Here is a 20,879-nt window from a genome sequence, read left to right on the forward strand (position 1 = left end):
TTTCAATACATAGAAATCCAGTACCTTTATTTTACATTCATACATTTATAACATTGTACAATAATTTTAATGCAGTTAAAAAAAAAGAAACCCAATCCAAAAAAAAAAAGTCTTGAATTTTTTTACAATGATAAAGTTTCATGTTGTAAGGTTACAGACAAGTATTTAGAAATATATACATACAAACACATACACACACATACTGGGAATTAGGACAAGTGGTGTCCTTGAGTTGTACCTTTAATAGAGCTGGTCTGAACCCTGAAGAGGTCAGCCAGCTTAGAGAAAGGCACATTGAATACACAGTGTATCTACAAACAAACAAACAAAAAAAAAAATAAAAGCTCAACATCGACACAAGTTTACGGTAGGATCTAGAACAAAGAGCAAGAACTGTAAACTTTCACTTATGAAAAAAACAAATGGAAAAAAAAACCCTAAAGTCACATCTATATATAAACACATTTGAAGCAAAAAAAAAAGGAAAAAAAAATAAACAATGCAAAAACAAAATGAGAACATCTGTCTTTTTTTTTTTCTTTTCTTGGTCATTACAAAGCAGTACCCAGAAATGAAGTTCAAAAAACGCTTAGATTGGCTCTGCCAGCAGAGAGCAATCGCACAGATAGAACACAATATGTCACAATATTTACGTGATCTGCCCGACAACGGTAAGAAATACCTCATGCACAACTGTCAGACAGCAGCAGCCGTCCGATACGTTTTCCACCCAATCCCAATGTGCCCCACCCATCCTGCCTGTTACGCCTAAGTGTCTGTACATACGCTTAAAAATGTCTAGACAAATTTATATAGCCACAAAGCCTGTTCATTTATTTTTTCTTAAAATATATGTACCACCTGTCAAAATTGTCAATACTTTCAGAAAAGTAAGTTCTCTGATATAAAATACTGTATTTTCAAAAAAAAAAAAAAAAAAAACCCAAACACATTGTTTACATTTCTTCCTTCTCAACAAAATAAAGCTTTATATACGTACCTTCAAAGCTTAAAAACACTCCAAACATACATATATTTATATAGTTAGATCTATATAGAAATCATAAAGTGACTAAGATACCACAAGTGGCTCTAGCATCACATGTAGTGGAAACCCGTTTAGAATGGCAGACGTGGCCAATTGAATTGTCTCAAAAAACACAGTGTGGCACTAATATTTTGGATGATTGTACAAGTTTGAAGGAGGGTGGGGGTCGTTAAATGCCAGGGTCAAGACTGCCTCCAAGGTAACCGTTTTTTTTTTTGTTTGCTTGTTTGTTTTTTTGTCCCCCTCTTTTAGCTTAGCCTAGCATGCCTTTGTCAGGTCGGTAGGTATTTCTGCTGTGGACATGCGGTACTGGATCTTGGTGTTGGTGATGGCGCCGTGCTTCTGTCGGAGATGCAGCCGCAGCTGGCTCTTGTGGCGGAAGTGCAAGTTGCATTTTTCACACTGAAATGAAAATATAGACATATTAAAAATATGCTTCGACATATACACCCCCAACCTTCAGGAAAGTGCATCGTAGTTCATGCTGTTAATTGATGTTTATCAACAAAACAGATGTCAACTTTTAGTTTTTACGCTTGTAATGATGGGTTATATTGAATGATTTGCTATTTGATCTGTCAATGAGAGCCAGTCAAGTGAGAATTGGATTGAATCTCTTCTAATCAACCTACATGGTAGGGTTTCTCTCCTGTGTGGATGCGCAGGTGGCTTTTCAGCGTCTGCAGGTGACGGAAGCGTGTTCCGCAGATCTCACATGGGTATGGCTTCTCACCGGTGTGGATCAACACATGGGCACGAAGATGAGCGACCTGGAACAGGAACCCAAATAAAATGACTGATTCAAATGTTTGAACAGCTTTTAAAGCACAACTTTGTATGTTAAGGGCCGGTTCAGCTTTGGACTTACCTGTACAAAACGAGCTCCACACGTCTCACATTTGTATGGCTTCTCTCCTGAGTGGATGCGAGTGTGAGTCTTGAGGTTAGCTGGTCTGTTAAACTGAGCACCACAGATGTTACAGCGGTACGGCTTCTCTCCTGAAAAGAAAGAAATCTGTTTAGACTGCAATGACAAAGACTTAAAGATAAAAACGAGAGATTTTCGTTTTAGTTCGGTACCTGTGTGGACGGTCTTGTGGCTGGCGAGGTTGCCTTTGTAGCGGAAAGCGGCCTGACAGCGGTCACACTTGTATGGCTTGTCGCTGTGGACTTGAAGCATGTGCTGTTTCAGGGCTTCGTCGTCAGCAAACTTGGAGTCGCATTCGTTACAGAAGAACGTACCGTTTTCTGCTTGGTGGTGGGGAGAGAAATCGGATTTTGTTAATGGGTGATTCTGGATACATGCATTTCTAATCAACACTTGAAACCATGAACTCACCACAACTGGAGTCTGAATACTCTGAGTGGAGCTCCGCCATGTCTTCAGAGAGGCGTGACCTGGGATTGTTGGGACAGACGTTGGAGTGTTGGGGGGACTGAGAGCCGCAGGTGGAACAGCTGAGGCGGTTCAGGTAATGGGGAGGGTGGCCGTCACCGTTCCTCAGTGACCCCTCAAGTGAACTGGGAGAGAAAAGATAAAAACAAACACTCAAGACTTCCATCATCCACAAGATGATGTTTCTTAAACTTGCATCTTAAAGGCCCTCACCTGTTGATGATGTTGTTGAGACGGCTGGCCTGTGGCATGGGTAGGTCCTCGCCATGGTCGCTGCTCTTACTCGTGGCTTGAGCATCAAGGCTCTCTGAGTCGCCAGAGTGGATGTAGGGCTGCAGGCTGAGGCGCTGAGGGGAGCGGAGCCCGGGATCCCTCAGCCCTGCCTCGTCGTCTTTTGTGCTTTGGTTCAGCACGATAAACTTGTACTTCTTCCAGTTGCGAGCCTTAGGGTCTGGTGTACCCTGCATCACTTGCCCTCCGCCAACATGGGAGAGACTGGCGTTCTTGCTGCTGCTGGACTCTGTCGGGGAGTTGGGCTGGCAGTCTGATTTGAGGGGACTCTGAGGGCTGCTCATGAGACTCTTGCGCCCGGCAGAGATTCCCAAAGGATAGTGCTGATGGATGAGGTCATCCTCTGCCTGTGAGCCATGCTCTTTGCTCAAGTCTTTCTGGTGCTCAAGGGTCAACACAGGGAATGTGCGCTTCCTTGAACTGAGGCCAATGGGCTGGCCCTCGTGGCCCTCCTTCCTAATCTCATTGTCTCTTCCTATCTCTCTGGAAGCAAAGGTGGTTGAGTGAATAATGCCAGAGGAGCTGGTACCAAGAGCTCTGGTGTACTCTGCCCTGATGCTATTGGAGCCGTCATGAGGAGGACAGTGTTTGTGGTGCATCCCACTCTTTGAGAGGTCGGTGAAAGCATTTTTGGTATCAGTCAGCTTACAGAGCGGGAAAGGGAATCCCGGCATGGGAAACTGCCCGTAGAGGTGGTAGTTACTGGGGGTGCTGACGCTGCTGAACATGTTTGTGCCATAGGGCCTTCCGTCCCTGAACGGAGCCAGGCGGCTGTGCAGACTGTCGACAACATCATGGGGTCGATATGCGTGGACGTCCTGAGGCAACACCAACGGACTGACCAGAAACTCATCTCTGGGCAGCTTGGCAGTTGGATCACTGTGCAGGGAACGAGAGTGGGGTTATGAACACACAGACACTGATAATCACGGATTTACACAAGAGATCTGGCGGATTCCACCGACCTGGATTTGATAAATCTGTGGCAAGTGTCCACGACATGGTCCATCTGCAGATAGATGGCCGTATTCATGATGGACATGATGAGACTTTCCTTTAGTGTGAGACGGGAAGTGTACATGAACTCCAGCAAGATGGCAAAGCCCTCGGGGTCCACCTTTGGGTCCAGACTGATGGCGTTAAGGTTGCACTTGTGGGAGTCAGTGAAGATAGTGTAAAACAGCCCACTGTGTGCATGAATGGAGGAAAAAAGAAAAGGGTTAGATTTAAACCAAGAGTATAAAGAAAACGTCTGCTTTAAAATTTAAGAATAAACACAGCACACCTGCAAGCCATGAGAACAGTCTTGTGTGCACGAAACTGTTGTCTGTTGACCAGGATGGTAACATCTGTGAGGATGTCCCTGCTGCGCAGCCGGTTCAGATTGAGAAGAACATCACTGGCGTGGCGCGTAAACTGTATGCAGCTGTCTGCTGCACAAGCCATTTTGTCAAGTTCTGCCAACAAAATAAAGAATGAATTTTTTTATTTTATTTTATTTATTTATTTTTGCTTTTTTTGCTCTTGTAAGATGATAAAATTCATCAGTTTACTCCATTCCACACAGACTCCACAAGTTTTAAGACCAAATTCTAGGATCTGACTTTGGATAAATGAGCTGTATTCAAACTTATTTAATATCCCCACAAAAAAGAGATGGTCAAATCTGAAACAGACGGTGTCGCCAGAAGGCGGCGCCATTTATTAAAGCAACATTTGGATATTTTAATTTCTGCTTTTAAAATAATTTCTCCTCACTTTCTCTCGGAAACACTCGTCGAAAGCTTAACATGATAATGTTCAAGATAAATTATTCAGCAGATGAATAAACTGCAGCAAATTACAGGAAAAAATGCCCACAACATAAATGGGCAAAATTGACTAATAATTAGCTGCTGTTTTTTTTTTTATGTGGATCTAAAGTCTAGACTAATTTAAATACCGACATCAGCGTTATTTAAATGAACAGCAAATCAAGCTGATCTAAGAGCATGTCTCAACTTAAACCGGAGCGAAAGAAAGTTTTCAGTGCACGTTTCATTTTTTATAATTTGATTATAAAGTAGGGGAAATAATTCCCATTAACAGATTATTTTCTATTTTCACCCTGTCGGCATAAAAAAATCTGAATTTAAATCGTGAGATTTTAACGCCGTGATTAAGATAAAACTACGCGGTGCAGCTTGTAACAGTACATCAGTTTGCTGATGTTTTAAAGTCCGCTCAAAACGCTCCTGGTGCATTTTTGGGTCAACGGTTTTTCTCAAACCAGGGGGAGAAAAACACCAGAAATATTCAAACTGGCTTTGAAGCATGCATGCGGATTTATGACGGTGTCATTAAGTCAAGTGTCAGAAGTGGAGCGTGTAACTGGACTCGTCCGTAAATAGAAGCAGGACTGCACAGACAGACCAATTGGGGAATAAAATAAGAACATCCAGACACATTAACAGTTTCACTACACTCTCGGAGGGTCTGGCACGACGCTTACGGACACCTGAAGTCGTTCTTTAAATGACTGCGTCGGTTAAATTTAAATAATTCACATTTTAGTCAGCAAACTTTTTTTGTTTGTTTGTTTTACTTTCGTCACGTTTCTCGGTTAATCGAGAAAAAGTTTTTAGCCCATAAACGAAACTCCGGCTCTCCCAGCGCAGAGCTCTGACAGACTCTCCCCTTCGGAGTGACACCTTAAACTTGTCAAACAGCGTGCTGTCACAGTGGAAAAAATAAGAGACAACTTGTAGCTTCTACCGCGGAAAAAACACACACCCGCTCTCTCACACACATACACACACACACGCACACATCAACAGTAACATTTCCGCTGCAGTGTTACGGTAACAGGAGGATTTGTTCTGGGCAGCCCTTTGCGCTCCATTAGAGCAAATTACCGCGGCTGCTGCGCACTAAAAACAATATAGATACACAACCCGAACGTGCGGTTGCCACGCTGTCTGCGAAGTTCGCGTGACAGCGCTTGCTTGCTTGCCGCCGTTCCTCTGTGTTTTGACACTTGAACGAACAAAGTGGGGATTTAATCACAGACACCCCGAGCACCGTGCGCTACGAGCCGCACTCAGCGCTCCATTTTCCTCCGATGCTGATCTCTTAAAGCAGAGCGTTATTACTCTGCTTTACAGCACCACTGAGTGTGACAGCCGACAACCGCTGGAGACTGCCGTGCGCCCGCCTGCCGCTTCCAGACGGACCGACCGGCCGGCCGGCTCCGCGCGAAGGCAGCCGAGCCGGTCTGCCAGAGACGGAGAGAGCGGCGCTCCGGCTGTCAGCCACAACAGCAGCAGCAGCAGCAGCAGCAACCCGCTTTCTCCCTCTCCGGAGTTTCCACTGTTCACACTCTGACAGCCACACGCAGCCCCGGCCGGCTTCACAAAACACCCAAGCAGACACAAAAACGGACAAACGTCTAAAAACATAAACAAGAAAAACAGCAGATAAACACTTCGCGCCACATAAAATAAATAAATAAATAAAAAAAAAAGGAATTTAAAATATCACCTGGTAGCGCTTTCCTAGAAACTTCTTGCATCACCACTTCTAAGAACCCCTGTTCTAAGAATCAGAAGAGCACAATTCTCGGAATTTGAGCCTGAGACCGTACCACTCTGCCGGCGCAGGGGAGAGACACTTTTTTCTAAAGTTTTCAAAACCAGCTCGTTTCAAAGCGCTGCTTCAGACGCGAACGGCCCCTGGCGATTTCTAGAGCGAAAATATATTTCAATACTCGTTCAAACGAGCAATAAAATGCGTATAATTGTCGAAAATAACGAAGTTATTCGCTTCGCGGGGTCCGGAATCCCCCTGCTTTTGGTTCAGCCCGCGCAGTCACAGGACGGCGAGCTGGCGACGTCACCGGCTCCAGAAAACCAGCCCCCGAAATTCTCAGAACTAATTTATATTCCGTGACTTAAACAGCGCACCGTGCCGCTGCCTTCCGTCGCATTTAACACACATACAGTCCATACATGAGCTGCGCAGAGACAGAGCTCTGAATTAGGTCCGTGCGGACAGGTCGATGTCTCTGCCTTGCTTTTGGGGCTCTTATCAATTTGTAGGCGCATTTCCCTGCGGGTATGTTAACTTCATGTCGTCAGTGGGGAAGATTTTTTTGGGGGAGAGAGCTTTAATAGACTGATATTTCCTCTGTAATGCATTGAGTCGATGGAGCGGTCGGATGGCGCACGGTTTGAACTGGCTCTTTAGCTCAGCTATATGTTTTTTTTTTTTTTTTTATCATCTCTGCTTATAACTGTTCTGTAACTGTCTGTAACCTTTGGCTGATTGTTGCTTTTAATAGAGCTTCAGGATCTTTGCTGTAAGGGATTTGTTTGTATAGTAAAGCAAACTTGTTGCGTTCCTGTAATTGCATTGCAATAGAAAAACTTTAGGCTTGGGAGTCCAGAGTAGAGCATGCATGCAGCTCCTGGTTATAAATCAGTTAATGTTTAAAACGCTCTGGAACATGTTGTAAACATTGTAAAAAAAAAAAAAAAAAAAAGTCATGTCAAGGTCAGGAGAGTATTGTTTTACAGGCTACAACCTACTGTTGCTCAGTTTGGATTGACTTCTGTTTCTTTTTGACTGGATTAATTTGATAGATGAGGATAAATTACAAAAAAAAGAGAGAGAATAATCTGGAAAATTAACAATGCATTGCTTTGTTATTTTAATATGCATGTGAACTCTGCATCATGTTATAAGAATAAAACTGCTCCTTTTTTTTTCCACCTCATTTGCAGCCATGTGGTGTTTGTTGTGTTGAGCCATTTCTTATCTGCGACCATCACCAGCCAGGCGCTCGCATGCAATTAAAGGCATCTAGGACAAGCTTGAACTCTGCGGTTTCTGTTTTCATCCCTGCATAGAAGGCAGGACTGGTGTGAAGTTGCGCGCTGGTTACAGGCTTTAATAGGCGAGCCTTCGAATCTCGGGTTATGAGATGTAAAACAGGCAACGCGTTAGAAGTTGGGTTCATCTCACGACGACGTGTGGGCACACATTTACTGTCAGTGACTCACCTTGGAAGCCTTGCTTGTGGTGATTCCAAACTACAGATTCGCCGTCTTTTCTCATCCCGTTCACTCCTTGGCAGAGGAGGAGCATTTGCTGGGCTTGGGAGAGAGAGAGAGAGAGAGAAAAAAAATATTTATATATATATATATATGAAAAAAACTCAGTTAATTTATGTAGGACATAAAAAACCCAAAATGATTATTAGTTGTTTTAAGACTTATAAAATATGATTTTACTCTTAAAGAAACAGGACATATTTGTGGATATACATGAGTTAGATAGAACATTTTCAAAGGGATGGCCAGACAGGGCCGGTAAAATTTTAGAGTGCCACAACTAAACAACAAAAATGCATATATATTTAAAACATTATGCATGTATTGATTGTGTTTTTACATTTATGTCTTGATTGAAAAAAAATTACTCTGCATGCCTTTTATATAAATTGATGATGATTTTCTTTGGGTGTCAGGGGTGTGACCAGCCTTTCTCCAAAGGTGCCCATCGCCCGCCTGCCCAGCCCCCTGTTAAAGTTGCAACTGCAACTTTAGCTCAGAATTAGTGTGTAAACTGATTGAAAGTAAATTACTGTTATCACATGGGTTGACATACAGTAGGTCCTCATTGTAAATGTGTAAAAGTGTCAGAGAAAGGAAAATAAATAACTAAAATGTTAGAAAAAGAGCCATTTGAATGTATTTAAAAACAGGGAGCAGCAACACTAGCAGGCATTGATTATTCCAGTTGAATAATAATCTATAATACTAATTGTTGTTTTAAATTGAACACAAACTTGAGCAAAAATGTAGAACAAGCAACTGCAACATGTCCTCAAGTGCCTCCACACCAGAGGGAACCAGCATTGCCTCTCTTTAGTTTTCACACCCTGACCTTTTTACGTTTTCGGCAACCGGACATATTTTCAAAGAGCAAAATTTGAAAGCACACGGCGGCTTTCTTTCAGCCAGCTGAGCACCAGTCTGCAGCAGTAAGTAGGGAAGGGGCAGCACCTGCAGGCACAGATGATCTCAGTTTACGGCCTTTGAAACGAGCGGTAAGAGGAAACGTTTTCCGTTTTAAGACTTTCATCCCCACAGAAACCTTTAAAGACTTTCTAAAAGTAAGTTCTATCACTTTCAGCATGAAACAACAACAACAAAAGCCACATTTCTTAATGGTTTTGATGAGATTTAAACAACTTTATCTGACTTGGTGGGGTCTGAGATTAATGTTCCCCCCCAACAGTCTGTGCTCCTGTTTTTTTCTTCTTTCCTTTCTTTTTTCTCCAACTTATTGTATAGCAGCTTTTCCTCTCTCCCTCCCTCTTTCCCACTTCAGCAAGAGTGACATCTCCCAGCGGAGTGCCCGAACATCCGCCCATTTACAGCCGGAATCCCTCCAAAGAAAAAAAAAAACACTTCAGGTGTTCACGAACTATTGCGAGACTAGTGGTGGGGAAGTAGGGAGGGCGAAAAAGTCTCCAAAAATAATTAAGACGAACGGCTTCTTTTTTTTTTTTTTAACAGCAATCTCCGATTCAGCACTGCCAAATAAAGACGGCGTGGAGCTCCAAACAAAGAGCAGCGTCAACTTTATTTCAATCCACTTGGGGGACGTCTGAGGCGCTCCGGCGCGGTTTATGCATAATGCACGGCCATAAACCATCCAGGAGTTAGGAGGGAGACGTGTAATTTACCAAGGCCTCATGCTGTGCCCCCGCAATACGGGGATGAGATAATTACCGCAAATCCTTGGCGAACTTTTTACTCAACCAATTTCTTTTTTTCCTAAAAAAAAAAACAAAACAACAACCATTAATAAGAAATGACCCACTTAGAGAGGGGTAGAGGAGGCTGATCAATGTGCCCCCGTCTGAACCCTCCATGTTATCAAACTGCGCCGGCTAATCCTAATCGTCTCCGTTCTGGCTGCAGAATTAAACATTGTTCTGTTTGACGGCGTTCAGAAATCAAGCTCACCAGCTGAATTCACTTGAACAAAAATAACAATAAAGGGGGTGAATCCAGTCGGTGCACCGCAGGGTCACCGACCAGAAGTGCCCACTGACAAAAGCCCGAGGCCCGGAGGTTGCCTCACTTTCCCTCCTCCCTCCTCTTCATAAACTGCACTTTTTTTTGGTCTCGTTTCACAGCAAATTTCTGCCAACTTCAGTGTTCGTTGTCAGCAAAGATGAGTGCAGAGTTTTGTTCTGAGAGGCATGATGCAACCGCGCTGTAACACCAAACAGATAATGCTGTTAGCTACAGAGGTCTTTTTAGTTCCTTTCTTTAAAAGATTTTCTTTTTATATTGTTAAGTTTCACTTTTTTTTTTTTACCCCTTCCCCCCTTCCCTTTCTTGTTTTTTTTCCTTCTTTCTCTCTTCACTCGCATGTAAGCTCGTCTTTCTGCGCGGCGGATGCGCGGAAACCATCACAAGGAGATTTGAATTCATATCTTTTCTCCTTGATCGTCTGTTTAAAGGCATCACAGAAACACCTACTGTACATGCGCACATCATTTATAAAACAGGTAAAAGAGATTGAGATGCAAAAGAAAATTGAATGATGTGTGGGGTGGAGGAGGAGGGTGACTTCAAAAGACTTTCTGTGCAGGAGTGAATTTCTTTTGGAGGTTTGCCTCATGCTTTTTAAAAAATGTTTTATATTAATTAACACAGACGACTTCTATTCTGACGGGCAATCAAGCCGTCCCTGTAACAAAGCTGCTGCGTGTCTCCATGTTGAAAGATGTCTTTCATCCCGTCTGACAAGGTTAAACACAAATATCAGGAGAAGCTGTTTTGTTTTTCTTTTTCTTTTAAAAAAAAAAAAAAAAGTTTGCAGGATCTCACAGTCAGGTTTGGATTGCTCTTGCTTCATAAACTGGGCCAGACTTCAGAAAGGGCAGTAGCCCGGGGCGCAAACAACAGGGGGTGGCAAACAAACTTTTTGTGTATAGTGTGCATGTTCATATTAGAGACGGACTGATCCTGATATTAATATGTATCGGTCTTCATATTGGAAAGAAAATATTAGTTGGCTGTTTTATTTACTCTTGTCAGTTTCAATTTGGTGCAACAATCCTAATTGCACTGACCGAACAAATTAAAGTTGTTTTTACATGTTTTTGGTTTTTGTTCTCTGAAGAGTTTTTGCAGCGCTAGTGGCTCATATTTTTGCGACAGTAGGCAGACAGGAAGGAGGGTGAGGAGAGGGGGAAGGCATGCGGCAAGGGTCGTCGGGACCGGGAATCGAACCCGCAACATCCGCGTCGAGGACTAAGGCCTCCAAACGTGGAGCGTGCTAACCCCCTGCGCCACCGCAGCACGCCCCGCCGTTTCTACATGTTTGACCAAGATTGTGAAGCTATTGGTGTATTTCATAACAGAGTACATTTAGGTTTGCGTTTTTTAAAAAAAATACTCGTTTTAAATCAATTCGACACTGTTTCTGTGTCGGATCGGTGTCGGCCGATGTTCAACCTCAGATATCAGCATGGGAAGTGAAGAAAGTTGATCGGTGCATCTCTGGTTCATATTAAAGTCACGGGTTCGTTTCGCATGTGGGTTTTTTTGGTAAAACATTGGATTGTTTTATTAATTGAAACTACACTCAAATATTAGGAAATCACCTATCATCGTGGAACCAACATGGTCCCAAAATGATGCCACACATTTTAAGCCAACCACACATCAACTTGTAAATGCAACAATATAGACCTACCTATAGTTCGGTAATTTGCATAAGTTATATATATATATATTTTGTGATTGGGTAGTAAATCTGGTTCGAGCCCAGGGGCCTTTATTCTTCTCAATCTGTCCCTGTTCATATAAATATATATATTTTAGCACTTCTGGACAACGAGTGTCTATTGGTTCCTTCAAAAACGCGCTCTTAAAAAGTACGTTTGCAGAAAGTTTTCTGCAGCGCTTTGGCGATTCACCTTGAGATTTGTTTGCTTTGCTCCTCCAAGCAAACAACTCTGAGCGCATTGAGAGACGAGGTGTGTGATGGCGTTGGGTGTTTGGTGGGCTGGAATTCCAATTTTAGTCAAATCAAAGCCTGTATATTCAGGACTTCCTCTCAAGGCCAGCTGAGAGAAGGCCCAGAATGCACTCTGCAGATCTGAACTCGGTGGAATCTTCCACGCATACCGTCTACTTCCTGCCGGCGTGCCACCTGCTGCACGGCGGCTCAGATTCCTCCAGCAAACGCAGGAGTGAGACTGACAACGTGCGCAAATAATGGGTGCCATCGTTAAATCCTTACTGTGTTTGCTCCAGAGCAGCAGGTCTGAGCGGCTGAAATTTAGGAGATTACTTCCAAATCTTTGCCACCGTATCTTCAGAGGTATTCCGTCTTAGACGGGACGCTCCGGAGTGGGCGCTCAGAGAGCCAACAGGTGGCTCTTATTACTCCGCACCATCCTGGATAATGATCCAATAGGAACCATGTGCCTGGATCACTCCACCTTCTCCCCATCGCTGCCCCACCAGTTAGGTGTCGAGCTGTGGATCTCGCTGGGCTGGCTGTGAGAGCAGCTTTTTTCTTCTTTTATTTAACTCAAACTGCACAGGAGGAGATTCCTCAAGAGTGCATACTCCAAAGCTTTACAATTATCGCTTACTACATCATGAGAAATAGTCTCAAAGCACTTAAGGATTTATTTTATTCCAAAGCTGTAAAAAGCTGTAAACTGTAAAAAATACCTTTTTTAGAGATACCGTCTTATCTTCCTTTTTAGGCATGTCATAGTTACTGGTACCAAGTTTTTTTTTTTTTTTGTGAGATATTTCTGATTTAAAATTGTCAAATTTTCAGTCTCAACGTTTTTACACTTGACAACTGCTTTTAATAAGATGGAACTACCCGAGTGACCAACGTTTTCCACGTAAGATAGTAGGGTTGGGTGATTACGGACTTAAAATAGTAGAGATATTTTGTGGTACTACCACAATAACGATGAAAGTTATGACAGCAGGTAATTTTAGTTAATTGTAAGGCTGACTACAATCAAAGCCCCAAAAATTCATCATTTGTGATATGCGTCTTTGGGACAACAGTCGCAAAAATAAGTTTGATTCGTTCCGCTAAGCTGCACATGGTAACCGCATTTAATGAGTTACGAACGTTACTGACAATTATTGATATTTTCATTGAAAATACAGTGGAGAAAATAGTATAACTATTAGTATAACTACTTTCTCCATTCGACAGTTTTGGGAGTGTTTAAAAATCATCTGTTTTAACAATTAGACAAAATTATCATAATAAATTTACCACAATAAGCAATACGATAGATGCCCTACAGATAGTCCTGCCGTTACAATCTAGCTTACAAAAAAAGGCAAATCTGTCAGTTTGGACATATTTTCAGAAAGCCAATAACGGTTCTAAAACTACAGTTTCTACAGGTAACATGACTGTAAAGCAGCTGGCTGCAGGCTAGTTCACCGAGCACCTAATTCTATCTCCTCGTCATCTATAACTGAGTTATTTATCTATTTTTTTTATCTACACCTTTACCTGCTTCTTGTTGTTTTCCGTTTTACTTTCGTCTGCTGACTCAGGTGGATCATTTCTGGTGTGCCTCTCTTGTGGTTTTACGCCTGTCCGCCTATTTTTAACCTCTGTAAAAGCCCCTTTGTGTTACACTTGGCTGTGTGAAAACCGCTCCTAAATAAAGTTTGACTTGTTTCCGCTACTCTACAAATAGAGTAGCAACAATTTCTGATATTCTGCTCAATAAGCATGTAAGAGCTACTAAATGTAATAGGTGTTCATGCTGTATTTCTAAATATCAAAGTGATAATAAATGACTTTTAAATGTTTCATATTAGCAGGCAACAGAATAATTTGTACTTTTGTTTCAAATTACCGTGATTAGATCAATACGGTATTACTACCATTTTCGACGTGAATACCACGAAATCATCCATGACGAATCTCTTAGGTGAAGAGAGAAACCTGATGCAGAAACCGGACCCACCGGTCGCCCAGAACCCAAACTTCTAGTTTGCCATTCGAACTGTTTAGGCAACACAAGTAACGTCCAAGGTGTATTTCCATGGAAGCGTTGGAAACTTCCACCGTCTCTCTTAAGTGCGTCGTGATGCAAGCGGTGAAGACTCAAAGCTGCCCAACTGGTTTTGAATTCTTTCTCGCCACAAGGCGAAGAGATTCCCACACAGAGGCGCTCCCGGCGGTATTCTGTTGTCATTCCTCCACGTTTTAACAGTCGCAGCTCTTCCCAACCCTCTCCCCTCCACACCCCGATCCTTCCCCTGCGCTCGGTCACACCGTGGCCCAGTTTTGATTTCAGCCGTGTCAAATTCTCCCACATTATGAACCGCGTGCTGCAAGGTCAGAGCGGCTGGCTGAGGCGAACGCCAACGGCCGGGGCTGGTCTGTACATGTGTGTGTGTGCGTGCGTGTGTGTGTGTGTGTGTGTGTGTGTGAAGGGGTAGGGTTTGGGGAGGGGTGGTTGAACAGGAACTACACACACCTAGCTGTAGGCCACAGTTCAACAAAGCAGCAACAGTGCACTCAGCGCTCCGTCTCTATGCCACGGGGGGAAAAAGGAAAAAAAAAGCAAACTAAAATATGAATGCAGTCCTGGATAGAGAGCGCTGTTAATTTATTTTTCATCTGCATTTTTAATCACCCCGTCGTTCAGACACGGGGAGGTCACCCTCTTCCTCGGCTCTACGAGCTCTCTGTCAGAAAAGGTCCGCGCCCTCGCGCTTCCGACCGTATTCCTGTGCATCAGACCGTCTCGACCAGCCCGTGGTGTGTAGGTGTGTTTTCATGTCGGCTCCTTTACTGCTTCCCCTGCAGCCTGAGCGGTAAATGGATCTAAATCCCAACGTGGAAACGTGGGATTGGTGAGGGATGAAAGCGCTCTGACCAAGACTCCAGAAGTCTAAATAAATAAATTAGTAAATTACAATAAAATAAAAAATAAAATATGCATTTGTGGTAGATAGATGGCGAAGGATTCAAAATGGGGGAAAGTTCAAGATTTTATTTGAAAAAATATGCAAACGTATGCGTAGTGTTTTACCTGCATATTTAAATTTGAATTAATTTGCAAACAAAAATTACGTTTGGTCTTAAAATCCTTTTCTTTTCCCTCTTCCAAAACCTGAGCTGTTACTTAATTTAATTCACAAAAATCACAAACAATCCTAAATCTTTTTATGCATCCTGCAAAAAGAAAAAAAACACCCACAGCTTGTATTAACCAGAGATAATTCAACCCGACTAACCATCGTGCCTCATTAAGTTGCATTTTTATTAATTTATTTTTTGCCATGAAATGATTCTCTAACTGAACTCCAGTCTCCCTAAGAATCACATCATCCCTCTGTGCTTTTGTTTAAAAAAAAAAAAAAAAAAAAAAGCATCTCTGCAGCCTAGGAAGTTGCAGGTGGAAGTTCAGCACCTTCACGTTTACTTGCGGAGAGACACTTTTTTTGATGCTGCACTTTGGGGGGGTAGAAAAAAAGTTCCACATACTCGAGACCACAAGCAAAAGTAGAGCAAGTGGATTTCAACTAAAGAAATTTCCAACCAAAGCGTGGGGTCACATTGTGCTTTTAACAACATTTACAGTAATCTGCTGGGTTTTTCTTTTAGCAAGTCTTTCATAAAGTCCTCTGATGGTAAAGTAAACATCAACAGCAAAAGTTTCTTATTGAAACCACTCACTCACCTTTGAGTTCAGTATCTCCAGTGAACCAGGGGAGAAGGCGCTTGTGATGTAAAGGCGACACGAGAATCCAAAGTGAATCAAATAGTTCTCTCAAATTGCTCATATCTCAGGGTGGCGGGTGTTTAAAAAAAAAAAAACCTCCTATTTACATGTGTTTTTTTTTTTTTATACAGTAGATAAAAGAAGTGGGGGCCATTATTTTAGCGGATGCACCGTTCCAATTTGCCTATCAGATGTCAGTTGATTTATCACACTTGTGCCTACTGTACGTGCCCCGGCCGCTTTGCATGCCTGCGGATTGGGAGTGAACGAGCGATTAAATCTCTCGGATTGGGTGACCGACATAAAAGTTGTATGGAAATTCTACGGATTTATCAATGCAGGTGTTGGCAGGCGAGTGTTGGTGGCCTTTGCATGCAGTGGGTGTTGGGTTTGGCTGCGCTCCATCCATGCTGCTCAGGTGTGAGCTCCTTACTGTAAATTAAACCTGTTCAGGTATGAGCTTATTTCGGAAGCAAATAAACAAAAAGTCTCCAACTGGGAAAAGATAAATAAGAGGGCACTGATATTGGAATGAAAAATGTATTTCTTGAAGCAAAGTGAAGCATGCTTTATATATACAGAGTGATATTTATTTTTCTGCAAAAGCCTATGTGGGTTTAACAAAAACTGAGTGAGCTTTGTTCACTAATTCCTCCCACTTTCAATTGTCAGTCTAACTTATAATTAATGAGCCTAAGTTGGTCGTCTCACCTTTTTTCTGCTGGAACGCGTTGGGCATCATGAGATCTCCCGGGAATCAGGTCGTCGATTCAGGAAGCGAAGGGACCTCTCATGGGGTTGGGGGGCTTTTCCACCAGATCTTTTATCTGTCTGATGAGAAGCTAGACGATCCAAGACGCAGGCGGGGTGCAGAGAGAGTGAGAGAGAGAGAGAGAGAGACGGAGGGTCTGACTGATGTGAAGTCGGAGATGGAGCCGCTCTTCACTGAAAGATCTGCGTCTGGCAGCGGCGACGACAACGGAGCCTCTAAGCGTCTGTCCTCGCCGAGCAGGATGGGAGCGCTTTTGGAAGCAGAAGAAGAAGAAGAAGAAGAAGGCGGGCACGGCGCGGTGCGGCAAGCCGGGCTGAAGTGAGTCGAAGTGACTGAGCGCGCCTCACGTTAGAGAAAACGGTCCACAGGGCATCCGTCTGGCTCTCTGAGCTGATAGGCCGTCTGCGCTCTAGCGTTCGCTGATTGTAGCATTCGCTTTTCCACGAATGCTGGAAAAAAAAAAAAAAACGTGGGACAGGCTCAGTTTGGAAAAAAAAAAGAGGAGAGAGATTAAACAGCCTGAAAAAAAATAATCCCGTTTTTTTTTTTTTTTTTTTTCCCCTATACAGGCTTCATTTGAATGTAGACTCTAAAATCCCATTAAGCCACAGGAGCTCAAACTGGGGGAGAAGCGCTGCCTTGAACATGGAGGAACTTTTGGAGCTCGTGCCATCTGCCAGATCAGAGATTCTCGTCTGCAGAAACCAGCCATTGTTTTCTAAACAGGAGTTTTATACAGCAAATATTTCAGTGTCCCGAAGCATTAATCTACCTAAGCTTATCTCAATCCATGGAACTAGATATTGCTCTTTATAACTTGTGTGATGGAGAGGAGGAGGATGGGGAGGGGGTGAGTTGTTGTTGCATCACACCAACTGTCACTTCAACATGCCACAGCCAATAGGAAGGTCAGCCGTGTTGCTGCTGGAGAGGAAATTAGGGGGTAAATCCTCGCTACGTTAAATGAATATTCTGCAGGGGGGGAGAGAAAAGAAGCTAACACTGTTAAATTCCTGTGGCGGTAATGAATGTGCACAGAGAAAATCAGCAAGTCACGGGAATCGCCGTGTTTCCGACCCGACTGGTGCTGACGTGAGACTGATTGGTCAGAAATGTCAACATTTACCAGGTTATGCTAACCAAAACACTCTTCTGTGTGGAGGTTGCTACTGATGACCCTTTGCATGCGACTCTATAGAAAACGGCCCACTCAAAACGGCCTAAAACAGCCTACATGCATGTCAACTCCTGTAAAGCTAGTCAAAAGAAACGCACAGAGTTGGTGGCATAATGTTTCTTTTATTTAGTTGATTTCTCCATAAAAATAGTCATAGGTTGCTGCATGACCGGCTGCAAAAACAGACAAGAATCTAAACCAAACTTTGGTTTCATTTTATCCTAAACCTTTTGATGAGAACTAAAGACTTGTCGATAGTAGCTGTCAATCGTATGGACTGTTAAACGGTGATGTTAATTGCCCATTTGCAGCAAACAGTTTTTACAAACCAAGAAGATTAATGTTCACATACTAGATAAGTAACTTAGTAAAATACAATCAACTGCATTATGAGTTTAGGGAACACACCTGAATATTACCATTTACAGCTGGCTAGCAATGCTAATCAAGCTAACGACCAATACAGGATGGCAGACAACCAAAAATTTAAACTGCTTACAGTCTTGTCCCATTTTTTAATGAATGCTTTAGTAATTTTAGGCAATAATGCTCCCAATCATCTTTGCTAACATACACATTATTGTTAACGTCATTGGTAATTGGCCTACATCGCGCCTGCAGTTATGGATATTTATTTTAATCTTACAGGAGTAGCAATCTAAAAAAAAAATCTGCATTTTGAAATGTATTTTAGTATACAAGTGTGCCATATCATTTTAACTACTTTACAGTAACATCAGCAGACAAACACTAAATTTACAGTAAACAAGTTAACAAGTTTAATATCTTGTATTTCCTCAACATGCCAATAACATAGAAATTGATTTCCATGTTTAATAGCATTTATTTTGTATAATTCAAAGTTATTTTTTTTTAAAGTATTTTTTTTAAATCACAGTAGCTTTTTTTCTTCTCCAGAGGCCTCTGATGGTGTGGGAGCCCTAAGCAGATGCTTATCTCACACATGCTTTGGGCCGGCCCTGCACCAACCACATAAACTCAAATTACCAGTTGTTTTTCTCAAAGTAAAAGATTAGCATTGGCGGGTCAGAACTGTGGAAAAAAACAAAAACAAACAAAAAAAACAAAGCAACTTGAAAACGGTCACAAATCTCAGATTAATGTACGTCTATTTTTCCTCTTCCAACACTCCATAAAACACTCGCTTCCGACATCCGACGCTGCAGTGCTGCCACAAATCTATTTTGTTGATAGCGCGTGCATCAGTGTGTAATCATACTTGACACCTGATGTTGAACTCAGATTAAATGAATGCACACACTGTGCAGACAAGCTCATCTCACCGGTTAAGAGCTCCCAAAGCCCTCATTACTGCATGCATTATATGCTGCGCGGCTTTCCTGCGGCAGCATCAGTCCTTGTTGTTATAGGGGGGAAAAAAATAAATAAAATGCACAGATGAAATGAATGCACATTCAGGGAGCCAAATATTGAAGGAGAATGAGGCATGTAGTTTGACAGCTCTTCCCATCCACGCCGCGCTCACTGCAGTGAGCCGTGGGGATAATCCACGGGATGAGTGGACTAATATTCAGCCAATCCTGCTAAAGCCAAATTAGTCCAACACATTTCCATCAATTTCAGAGTAAAGCAGGCCCTAACAATCTGAGCTCTTGGGACGCTGACAGCAAATGACCGGTGAGCCTCGCAGATCCCTGTGATCCAGGGATAAACTCATGAAGAAGCTTAAACCTCTTAATGACACAGAAAATGAAAGTCAACAACAGGTCACGGCGCCTGGAAGGAGAAGCCCACAGGGTACAGCGGCGCCGTCGTCTTGATGCCGCCGCGGTGCGGCAGAGGGGAACCTGGGGGTTCCACGAGGAGACCTACCGGTGAAGACAAGCCGGAGTCTGGGGGGCGAGGGGGGTCGACCCGCTCAACCACCTCCAAATCCCACCCAACCCTTCTGCTCTCTGAGGCTTATGCTAGGATGGCTTCTGTAGAGCAGCGTTGACCTTAATCATCTGGGGGGATATTTGGGTTTTATTTGGCAGCGATGCGACACATGTGGTCGTCGCCGTGTTCGAGTGGCAGTCGTTAAAAAAGGCCCAAGGTCGGTTCGCAGAGTGTAATCCATATCATCCTGTCACAGAGGCTGCGCCGCTGTCAGCGCCCCGGGTCGCTCCGTGTCAGACGCATTTTGATCCCGATAATGATGTCAGATTATGCTGACATCTGATATAATTCTCGCCGTGTGAAATGATCAAAAAAGAGGTTGCTGAAATTCTTTAAGGGATTTTTTTTTCTCCGAGTCAATGTTTCTGATGCAATTGCGATTTGGCCGTTTTTTCCTCCACGCTTTTAAGACCAGAAAGATGTAAGCCAAGTCACGGTGTAAACATTTCCTATCACTCGATATTGATCATTATTGATGCATTTTTTTGTTTTACATATCTGAAATACTGCCAAACAGGCGGCATGACATTTCCTGTTTTATTCACAGTTTTCATCCCACATTGTTTTTTTAATTATTTTTAAGCAAATATGAAATACATGTTGCTAGGTAACCAGAGAGTGGGTGAGTTAGTTGATAGTTGATAAACTTAGCTACGTTTATCTGAGAGGTAAAGCAGCTAAAACACTTTATCAGTATTTTGTGGTACTATTGTGATAACACTAAAAGTTAATATTAGAACAATTTCTAAATCTTTTTCTTTTTAGGGTGACAGCAATCATAGCCCAACCAACACAAATACTTGAAAAACATACTAATTTGTAGTGCGCATCTTTAGGTCACTAGTCACAGAAGTGTATCACTAAATTGGACACAATCCCTGCATTTAATCATGTTTTCAGATTTATTGGTATTTATCAACCTCATTGGAGAAAATAGTAAAGTTAGCAATTCTGACCATTTTGAGGGGTTTAAACATCATGAATTGGAACTTATTGTGAAAAAGATTCTCATGATAAATTTATTGCAATAAATTATATAAATATCCAGCTCTAAGCTTAGTCCTAGACTGCATGGCTGTTCCCCACAACATACCTTACAGTAATTCTAACCTGCAGGACTTGGAACAAAATCCATAGAAAGCTGCGACCTCTAACCTTTCTGTCTATTGAGGACAAGAAGAAGCGAAAGTTCTGTCGACAGGACGACTGCTCGTCGTGCATTTTGCAAATCTGGCCCTAAAGCAAGAGTGGAAGACGCTTTTCTTGAAAGCTAAGGTGAGTCCTGTGTGCAGTTCGCCTCCAGGCATGCAAAGACCCAACAAATGAAAGAGTCATTTGTTGAGTTTTTGCCTGTCAACTTAAGCAAAAACTCAACTTTTTAACCTACTTTCAAAATGTGAGGTGGTGGGGGAAGCATCATGGTGAGGGTGTGCCTTTCTGCAGCATTGAGGAAGCTTTTCAGGATTGATGAGAAGATGCTAA

At 42.7% G+C, this 20,879-nt stretch overlaps 1 protein-coding gene and 1 long non-coding RNA gene across 4 annotated transcripts in view; one reads left to right on the forward strand and one right to left on the reverse strand.

Moving 5' to 3' along the window:
• Positions 1 to 20,879, reverse strand: part of bcl6aa (BCL6A transcription repressor a) — a 26,599-nt gene continuing 5,720 nt past the window's right edge. The window contains exons 3-13 of one of the 3 annotated variants that reach the window (XM_044128810.1): positions 16,648 to 16,749; positions 16,240 to 16,550; positions 7,775 to 7,867; positions 4,021 to 4,192; positions 3,701 to 3,922; positions 2,658 to 3,614; positions 2,388 to 2,569; positions 2,129 to 2,296; positions 1,917 to 2,047; positions 1,681 to 1,818; positions 1 to 1,450 (exon numbers count right to left, since the gene is read on the reverse strand). In XM_044128810.1, the coding sequence (XP_043984745.1) occupies positions 1,307 to 1,450; positions 1,681 to 1,818; positions 1,917 to 2,047; positions 2,129 to 2,296; positions 2,388 to 2,569; positions 2,658 to 3,614; positions 3,701 to 3,922; positions 4,021 to 4,192; positions 7,775 to 7,867; positions 16,240 to 16,270 (2,238 nt within the window). In that variant the 5' untranslated portion in view covers positions 16,271 to 16,550; positions 16,648 to 16,749 and the 3' untranslated portion in view covers positions 1 to 1,306. Of the gene's footprint in view, positions 1,451 to 1,680; positions 1,819 to 1,916; positions 2,048 to 2,128; positions 2,297 to 2,387; positions 2,570 to 2,657; positions 3,615 to 3,700; positions 3,923 to 4,020; positions 4,193 to 6,254; positions 6,306 to 7,774; positions 7,868 to 13,678; positions 13,957 to 16,239; positions 16,551 to 16,647; positions 16,750 to 20,879 lie in introns of those variants that run through there. The other 2 variants (XM_044128811.1, XM_044128812.1) reach the window with 2 other exon arrangements.
• The window catches only part of LOC122838283, a 9,067-nt gene continuing 8,820 nt past the window's right edge, over positions 20,633 to 20,879 (forward strand). Inside the window, exon 1 of the long non-coding RNA XR_006371875.1 lies at positions 20,633 to 20,672. This is a non-coding gene — a long non-coding RNA (uncharacterized LOC122838283). The remainder of the gene's footprint in view (positions 20,673 to 20,879) is intronic.

The sequence above is a fragment of the Gambusia affinis genome, linkage group LG10, assembly GCF_019740435.1.
Source record: "Gambusia affinis linkage group LG10, SWU_Gaff_1.0, whole genome shotgun sequence".
In the NCBI taxonomy this organism is placed as follows: domain Eukaryota; kingdom Metazoa; phylum Chordata; class Actinopteri; order Cyprinodontiformes; family Poeciliidae; genus Gambusia; species Gambusia affinis.